General features: G+C 45.1%; 1 protein-coding gene across 1 annotated transcript in view; it reads left to right on the top strand.

Annotated features, from left to right (window-relative positions):
- LOC113814759 (alkaline phosphatase-like) overlaps positions 1–10,000 on the top strand; it is a 228,886-nt gene that overhangs the window by 121,354 nt on the left and 97,532 nt on the right. The window contains exon 2 of the mRNA XM_070136326.1: positions 4,733–4,907. Coding sequence (XP_069992427.1) covers positions 4,733–4,907 — 175 coding nt within the window. The remainder of the gene's footprint in view (positions 1–4,732; positions 4,908–10,000) is intronic.

Here is a 10,000-nt window from a genome sequence, read left to right as displayed (position 1 = left end):
AAATTGTCAAAAAATTGACGGAAAAAGTGCCAGTGTGACAGCACCTTTAGATGGAGGGCCTATGCTATTAGATTATATTAAAGGATTGTGCTTTATAGTATATATAAGTCTAGTGTGTGAAAGGAGTAATGTTAATGAGATCGGGAAAAAAGTCTGTCTGTCTGTCTCCGTCTCTCTGTCTCTATTTCTTTCTTTCTTTCTTGCTCTCTCTCTCTCTTTCTTTCTTTCTTTCTTTCTTTCTTGCTCTCTCTCTCTCTCTCTCTTACTCTCTCTCTCTCTCCCTTTCTACCTATCTCTTTCTCTCTCTCTCACTCTCACTCTCTCTCTCTCTCTCTCTCTCTCTCTCTATCTATCTATCTATCTCTCGCTCTCTCTCTCACTTTCTCTCACTCTCTCTCTCTCTCTCTCTCTCTCTATCTCTCTCTCTCGCGCTGCCTCTCTTTCTTTCTCTCTCTCTCTCTCGCTTTCGCTCTGTCGCTCTCTCTCTCTCTCTCTCTCTCTCTCTCTCTCTCTCTCTCTCTCTCTCTCTCTCTCCCTCTCCCTCTCTCTCTCTGTCTCTCCCTCTCCCTCTCCCTCTCTCTCTACCTACCTACCTACCTATCTATGTATCCCAACGTCTCTCTCCCTCTTCCCCCTCTCGCACCAAAGCAAGAAAGAAAACGAATAACCAAAATCACTCTCTCAATCCAACCAGGAGCGATATACAACACACATCAGAAGGGGAAAAGCCTCAATGCACGCGAGCTTTGAATAAAACACCAAAAGGCAGGACATTCCCGACACGGGCATATACCAGCTGATGCACTGACATCCACGCTGATGACATTCACTCTGACAAGAAGATTAATAAAAGTTTAATTTCGCGACTGACGTCAGGTAGGGGGGGGGGGCATGTACGAGGGAGGGGAGGAAAGGGAGGAAAGGGAGGGAGGAGGAGGGAGGTACGTGTAAATGATTATGATGAGAGGTGGGGATGGGGGTAGGGGGAGGATGGGAGGTGGGGAGGGGACAGGGAGAGGAAGGGAGACAGGGAGAGGGGGTAGGAGGAGAAGGGGAAGGGGAAGAGGAGGGGACAGGGATAGGAGAGAGGAGGGGAAGGGGAAGAGGAGGGGACAGGGATAGGGAGAGGAGGGGAAGGGAAACAGAGGTGGAGAAGGGGATAGGAGGAAGACGGGAGAGAGAGAGAGGAGGACAGAGGAAGAGGACGGGGAGAGAGAGAAGAGGGGAGGTGGTTAGTGAAAGGGAAAGGGGAATGGGGAGGGGTTACACGATAAGGGGGAGGGGGTAGATAACACGATAGGAGAGGAGGGTTAGATAATAGGGATGAGCGGAGTGGAGGGGGTGCAGACAATAGGAATGGGGGGGAAGGGGGAAGGGGGAAGGGGGAGGGGGTGTATGTGATATCGCAGCATATAACCCTCCGACAAACTGTATTTGCTTTCAGGTTGTCGGTGTATCTGACTAAATGCTCTCTGTGTCCAGATTACAGTGTCAATTTCCCTCCAATTGGTGAATCTTTATTGCCCTGGGTTATTTGTCTGTCTGTCTGTTTGTCTTTTTTCTTTCTCTCTCTCTCATTCTTTGCCTCTCGCTTTCTATTTCTCTCTCTCTCATTCTTTGCCTCTTTCTCTCTCTCTCTCTTTCTTTACCTCTCTCTCTCTCTCTCTCTCTCTCTCTCTCTCTCTCTTTCTTTCTCCCTCTATCTCTCTCTCTCTCTCTCTCTCTCTCTCTCTCTCTCTCTCTCTCTCTCTCTCTTTCTCCCCCCCCCCTCTCTCTCTCTCTTTCTCTCTCTCTCTCTCTCTCTCTCTCTCTCTCTCTCTCTCTCTCTCTCTCTCTCTCTCTCTCTCTCTCTCTCTCTCTCTCTCTCTCTCTCTCTCTCTCTCTCTCTCTCTCTCTCTCTCTCTCTCTCTCTCTCTCTCTCTCTCTTCCCCCCCTCTCTCATTCCAGTTTCTCTTATCATCTATTACTATTACTGTTCTCTCTTGTTGTAGTTTATTTTAGTTATTTTAGTTATTTTAGTATTTGAATAACGTTGTTGCGCTCTTTTCGTTTTTTATTATTATTATTATTATTATTTTTTTTTTAATTTTTACATTTGTTATCACTGTTTTACTCTTTTACTTCGATGAATCTCAGTCCTTTTATTTGTATTTTTTTATTCCTAATTTTCTCCTTTTTTCGCCTTCGTATTTAGATATCTGTTAAGTCTGTCTGTTAGAATGTTCTTTAAATAAGCCTGCACTGAATATAGATATATAAAAAAAGATTATTTCAACGTCCCGATGTAATTTAGTTATGAAAACACTAAATAAAAATATAAATTGTTTGTTTGTCTGTCTGTCTATACCTATTATATATATATATATATATATATATATATATATATATATATATATATATATATATATATATATATATATGTATGTATATGTATATGTATATATATATATATATATATATATATATATATGTATATATTAATATGTATACATATATATATATATATATATATATATATATATATATATATATATATATATATATATATATATATATATATATATATATGTATGTATATGTATATGTATATATATACTTTTTACTTTTGTCTACCCATCTGTTTACCTGTGTATCAACATATCTATCTATTTGTATGTCTGTCTATCTGTCTATCTCTCTACCTGTCTATCCATACCTGTATGTATGTATCTATCAGGCTCCCCAACTGTCTATCTGTCTAACTTTCTATAGACTCATCTAGTTACCTACATATTTTCTTGTTTAATTATATATATAATGATATATTCATATGTCTATATTTGCTCTTGTTATTTGTCTTATATTTGTATCTATATGTTATCATCTTTCTATATTCAATCTATCTATCTATCTATTCATCTTTCTATCTGTCCATCTATGTATGCATGTATGTATGTATGCATGTACGTATGTATGCATGTATGTATGTATGTATGTATGTATGTATGTATGTATGCATGTATGTTTGTATGCATGTATTCTTGTATGTATGCATGTATGGATGTATTCTTGTATGTATGTATGTATGTGTATTCGTATATCTATTGATCAATCTATCTACATCTTTCTGTACATTTCTATTATCTATCAATCTATGTTTCTATTCATTCATCCATCTGTCTGTTTATTTATCCACCTACCTCTCCATCCATTGGTCTATATATCTTTGTATCTATCTATGTCTCTTTCTGTCTAAACTATATAATTATCTTTTAATCTTTCGCTATCTATCTGTCTGTCTTTCTGTCTATCCATACGTCTATCCATCTTTCTCTTCGTTCCTGTCTATTTATCTGTCTATCCCTCTATCTCCCTATCAATTTGTCTGCGTACGTATCAATCAATCTCTTTGTCTACATATTTGTCTATCTCTATTCCTATCTATTACCCTATCTATCTACATCCCTTCTACGCCAGCACACTCTCCTCACTCCTCCTTCCTTCTCCCTCCTCCTCCCTTCCTCTCTTTCCTCCCTCTTCCTCCCTCCTCCCTTTTTCTCCTTTCCCTCTCCCCCTTCTTTCCTCTTCCTCCCTTACTCTCTTTCCTCCCTCCTCCCTCTTTCTCCCCTCTTCCCTTTTTTTTATTCCTCCCTGTTTTCGCTCGTCTTGCCTCTTTCTCCCTCCCCCTCTTTCCTCCCTCCTCCCTCTTTCTCCCTTCCCCCACCTCCCTCCTCCCTCTTTCCTCCCTTCTCCCTCTTCCCTCCCTCCTCCTTCTCCTTCATCCCTCCCTTCCCCCACCTCCTCCATCCCTCTCACCCCCCTTCCCCCTCTTTTCTCCCTCCTCCCTCCCCCTCTTTTCTCCCTCCTCCCCCCCCCCCTCTACCCTGTTTTGTGGATTCGTTTTTTAGAACCAATTAGCTGTGGATTCCTATTCATGTTGTGTATGTGATGGATTTTGTGGTTGTAAAATTGATGTGTTAGAGATTATCAGTATTTTGTTTTCATAATGGCTATTTTTTTTAATGTTTTTTTTTATGATTATTTTATTATATATTAATGATGTTCATTTTTTTTTTATAGATATGATGAGTATTTTATTATATATTAATGATGTTCATGTACGAGAAATATTATATCAGTATTTTGTTTTTCATAATGGCTATTTTCTTTAGAATGGGTGATTTTTTTTATGATAAGTATTTTATTATGTATTAATGATTTACATGTACGATAAATATTATTTTTCTTTATTATAACCTTTTGTGATTATATTGACGATATATTTTTCCTCTTGCATGAATCATTTTTCATATACGATGAATCTCATTTCACTTTATTATAATCTTTTATAAACTGTAATTAGGAATGTTTTCTATATCTATAAAGCATATTTTTTTTATTTTTTTATCTTATTTTTTTCTGTTAATGATAGCCATTACTAATATTTCAACTGAATACATATTTTTTCACATTTAGTACATTTTACATATATATTTTTTTCATAAAAATAAGATTACTTTCTTTCAAACTGTGTGTGTGTGTGTGTGTGTGTGTGTGTGTGTGCGTGCGTGCGTGTGTGTGTGTGTGTGCGCGTGCGTGTATATATATGCATATACACCCATACTTTCAACTTTATACCCATTTTTCATTTAAAAAAAAAATAAATAATAAAATAAAAAAATCAAAACATTTTCGACACATTCCTTCCACGAACATAAACCACCTTTCACACTCGACGTCGATCTCCTTCCAGACCTACAACATCGACGCCCAAGTTGGGGGTTCCTCGGCCTGTGCCACCGCCCTCATGTGTGGTGTCAAGGCGAATGTCAACACCGTGGGCCTTGACAGCACCGGCAAGTTCGAGGACTGCAAATCTTCGTATACGGCCGGTGTCTCTTCCATCATCGACTGGGCACAGAAACATGGTGAGTGTGTGTGGGGTTGGATTGTGGGTTTGTGTGTGTGCGTGTGGTGGGGGTGTGTAAGTTGGGAGTGTGTGTGTGTGAGGGGGGTGAGTGGGGGGGGGGAGAGAGAGAGAGAGAGTGTGTGTGTGTGTGTGTGTGTGTGTGTGTGTGTGTGTGTGTGTGTTTGCTTGTGGGAGTGTGTGTTTGTAGTAGGAGTGTGTGTGTGTGTGTGTGTGTGTATGAGGTGGGAATGTGTATTTGTGTTCGTGTATGTGTGTGTTTGTGTGTGCGTATAGTGTGTGCGTATAGTGTGTGTGTGTGTGTAGTTAGGAGTGTGTGTGTGTGTGTGTGTGTGCTTGTTTGTGGGAGTGTGTTTGTAGTAGGAGTGTGTGTATCTGTGATTGCAGGAGTGAGTGTGTGTGAGTTTGTAGTGGGAGTGTGTTTGTGTGAGTGTGTGTGTATGTATGTGGTGGGAATGTGTATTTGTGTTCGTGTATGTGTTTGTTTGTGTGGTCGTGTAGTGTGTGCGTATGGTGTGTGTGTGTGTGTGGTGTGTGAGTGTGTGAGTATGTGTGTGGTGTGTGAGTGTGTGAGTGTGTGTGTGTGTGTGTGTCTGTGTGTGTGTGTGTGTATGTGTGCTTGTTTGTGTGTGTGTATGTGCGTGTGTGTGTGTGTGTGTGTGACGGTAACAACAAAGGGAAGAGCAAGAAAACACACGAATACATGTATGCCCTGACGAAGCATTAACGAAAAGGCCTTCGGCATATTCGTGTGTTTTCTTGCCCTTCCCTTCGTTGTTTCTGTTGCAATCTGTTCATCACGAATTCCTCACGTGTGTGAGTGTGTGTGTGTATAGTGGGAGTGTGTATGCTCTGGGGTCTTGGGTGGAAGGGAGGGTGGGTGTTATATAGATATATATAGTTCGACAGATAGACAGATAGGTAGTAGATAGATATATAGGTAGTAGATAGATAGATAGGTAAGTAAGAACGCAGGTAAGTAGGTAGAGATAGATAGATAGATAGATAATATAAGCAGCTAGGTAGATAGACGGATCGATATATAAAGCCACAGAATGACAGACAAATACATACATACATATAAACAAACACATACGTACATACATGAACGCATTACGAGAGAACCGAAGTTTTGAGTTGCAAGCAAGAAACGACCTTTGACCTTACCGGCTTAACAGCTGATAAACTCCACTTAAACTCCACTGGATTCCACCTACTGGATTCCACCCACTGGATTCCACCCACTGGATTCCACCTACTGGATTCCACCCACTGGATTCCACCCACTGGATTCCACCCACATGGATTCCACCCACTGGATTCCACCCACTGGATTCCACCCACATGGATTCCACCCACTGGATTCCACCCACTGGATTCCACCCACTGGATTCCACCCACTGGATTCCACCCACATGGATTCCACCCACTGGATTCCACCCACATGGATTCCACCCACTGGATTCCACCCACATGGATTCCACCCACATGGATTCCACCTACTGGATTCCACCCACATGGATTCCACCCACTGGATTCCACCTACTGGATTCCACCCACATGGATTCCACCCACTGGATTCCACCCACTGGATTCCACCCACATGGATTCCACCCACATGGATTCCACCCACTGGATTCCACCCACTGGATTCCACCCACATGGATTCCACCCACTGGATTCCACCCACATGGATTCCACCCACTGGATTCCACCCACTGGATTCCACCCACTGGATTCCACCCACATGGATTCCACCCACTGGATTCCACCCACATGGATTCCACCCACTGGATTCCACCCACATGGATTCCACCCACACGGAATTCACCTACTGGATTCCACCCACTGGATTCCACCCACATGGATTCCACCCACTGGATTCCACCCACTGGATTCCACCCACTGGATTCCACCCACATGGATTCCACCCACTGGATTCCACCCACTGGATTCCACCCACTGGATTCCACCCACTGGATTCCACCCACTGGATTCCACCCACTGGATTCCACCCACATGGATTCCACCCACATGGATTCCACCCACTGGATTCCACCCACATGGATTCCACCCACTGGATTCCACCCACTGGATTCCACCCACTGGATTCCACCCACTGGATTCCACCCACATGGATTCCACCCACTGGATTCCACCCACTGGATTCCACCCACATGGATTCCACCCACTGGATTCCACCCACTGGATTCCACCCACATGGATTCCACCCACTGGATTCCACCCACTGGATTCCACCCACATGGATTCCACCCACAGGATTCCACCCACTGGATTCCACCCACTGGATTCCACCCACTGGATTCCACCCACTGGATTCCACCCACATGGATTCCACCCACTGGATTCCACCCACTGGATTCCACCCACTGGATTCCACCCACATGAATTCCACCCACTGGATTCCACCCACATGGATTCCACCCACATGAATTCCACCCACTGGATTCCACCCACATGGATTCCACCCACAGGATTCCACCCACTGGATTCCACCCACTGGATTCCACCCACTGGATTCCACCCACTGGATTCCACCCACATGGATTCCACCTACTGGATTCCACCCACTGGATTCCACCCACATGGATTCCACCCACTGGATTCCACCCACTGGATTCCACCCACATGGATTCCACCCACTGGATTCCACCCACTGGATTCCACCCACTGGATTCCACCCACTGGATTCCACCCACATGGATTCCACCCACTGGATTCCACCCACTGGATTCCACCCACATGGATTCCACCCACTGCCTGACGAGCGTTGATTGGCTCGCTTGAAGAAGGACACGAGATAAGCAGAGACAGAAATGATACCGATGAGATAGGATGGGAGGCTGTCTCGCGGCGGGTAGGTTGACGCACACATATACATGCACACACACGCACACACATATACACACGCACACATATTTACATACACACACGTACACACACACACACATATATGCATATATACACACACGCACACATACACAAATGTCTATGTATGGATGTATGAATGTATGCACATGTAGATTCACAAACACACACACACACACACACACACACACACACACACACACACACAAATATCTATGTATGGATGTATGAATGTACGCACTTGTAGAGTCATACACACACTGAGCATAAGAAAATCCAGCGAGCACCGGTAAGCCCGCCCGCCTTCCCCTGCCTCTGTTCCAACTCCATTCCCTTCTTCCTTCCTTCCCTCCCACAAATTCCACCTCCTGCTCCTCCCTCCCTCTCCTTTTCCCCTTCCTCCCCCCCTCTCCTTTTCCCCTTCCTCCCCTTCGCTCTCCTTTTCCCCTTCCTCCCTCCCTCTCCTTTTCCGCTTCCTACTTCCCTTTCCCCTCCCTCTCCTTTTCCCCTTCCTCCTTCCCTCTCCCCTTCCTCCTTTCCTCTCCCCTCCCTCTCCCCTCCCCTTCCCTCTCCCTTCCCTTCCTCCCTTCCCTCCTTCCCTCTTCCCTCCCCTCCTCCTTCCTCCTTCTTCCCTCTTCCCCTCCCTCCCTTCCCTTCCTTTCCCTCCTTCTTTCCCCCTTCCTCCTTCCCTCCTCCTCCCTCCCTCCTTCCCTCATCCTCACTACCCCTTCCCTCTCCCCTCTCCCTTCCTCCATCCTTCCTCCTTCCCCTTCCCTCCGAGTGGTTTCCTCCCTCCCTTCCCTCATTCCCTCTCCTTCCTTCCCTCCCCTCCCTTCCTCTCCCTCACCTTCCCTCCTTCCCTCTCTCCCTTCCCTCCTTCCTCATCCTCTCCTTCCCTCCTCCCCTCCTTCCCTCAACCTCACTTCCCTCTCCCCTCCCCTTCCCTCCTCCTCTCCCCTCCTCCCATCCCTCCTTCCCTCCCCTCTCCCTTCCCATCCCTCTTCCCTCCTACCCCTTCCCTCCGAGCGGTTTTCCCCTCACGCCCTGAGTTTCCAAGACGACATCAAGACGAAGGGGAAAAGGCAGGATGTTGGCACTCCAGGCACTCCAGGCACTCGGGGGCGGAGATACTCACGGGAAGAGGCGAAGGGTAGACGGCATCCTCATTTTCTTAAAAGGAATAACTCATCCTATTTATGAGTTGAGGGGAGGAGGGGAGGAGGGGAAGAGGGGGAAGAGGGAGAGGAGAGAGGGGGAGAGGGGAGAGGGGAAGAGGGGAAGAGGGAGGAGGGGGAGAGGGGAGAGGGAGAGAGGGGAGAGGGGGAGAGGTGGAGAAGGGGGAGAGGGGAGAGGGGAGAGGGGGAGAGGGAGAGGGGAGAAGGGGAGAGGGGAGGGTAAGTTGCTTGTCTGTTGAAAGAGTGGGAGGGATGGAAGGAAGGAAGGAAAGGAAAGAAGGGAGGGAAAGAGTAAGGAAGAAGAGAAAGGAAGGAAGGTAGGGAGGAGGGAAGGATGGAAGGAGGCAGGGAGAAATAAGGAAGAAGAGAAAGACAGAAGAAAGGAAGGAAGGGGGTATGGAAAAATAATAAGGAAGAGAAAGAAGGAAGGATGGTATGGAAAATGAGGAGGAATGGAAAGAAAAGAAAAAAGGTAAGGAAAGAAGGAATGAAGGAAGGAGATATTAGAAAAATTAGGAAAAGGAAGAAAAGGAAGAAAGGATGGAAAGGGTATGAAAAACTAAAGAAAAAAAAGACAGAAACAACGAAGGAAGGAAGGCAAAACAGAAGGAAGAGAAGAGTAAATAAAAGAAGGAAGGCGAGGAAGAGGGAAGGGAAGTATAAATAAGAATTGGAAGACAGGAAATAAAGGTCAAAGGGGAGGTACGAGAAGTTACGAGAAGAGGGGAAAGAGAGAACGCGAGAGAGAGGGAGAATGAAGAATGAAATGTCGACGTAGGAGATGGAAGAAGCGACGCAGAGCAGGAAGAAGGAGGATAGAAGGAGGAAGGGGGGAGGAGAAAGAAGGAAGGAGGAAGAATGGAAGAAAGAAGAAGGAATAAGAAAGGAAAAGAAGGGGGAAGAAGAAAGGAGAAAGAAGGAGGAAGGAAGAAAGAAGTAGGACGAAGAAAGAAGGGAGAAGGAAGGAGGAAAGAAGAAGGAAGAAAGTGTGTGTGTGTGTGTGAAGAAAGGAGAAAGAAGGAGGAAGAAG

The sequence above is a fragment of the Penaeus vannamei genome, chromosome 21 (assembly GCF_042767895.1).
Source record: "Penaeus vannamei isolate JL-2024 chromosome 21, ASM4276789v1, whole genome shotgun sequence".
Classification (NCBI taxonomy): Eukaryota; Metazoa; Arthropoda; class Malacostraca; order Decapoda; family Penaeidae; genus Penaeus; species Penaeus vannamei.
This window is presented reverse-complemented; position numbering and strand designations above follow the sequence as displayed.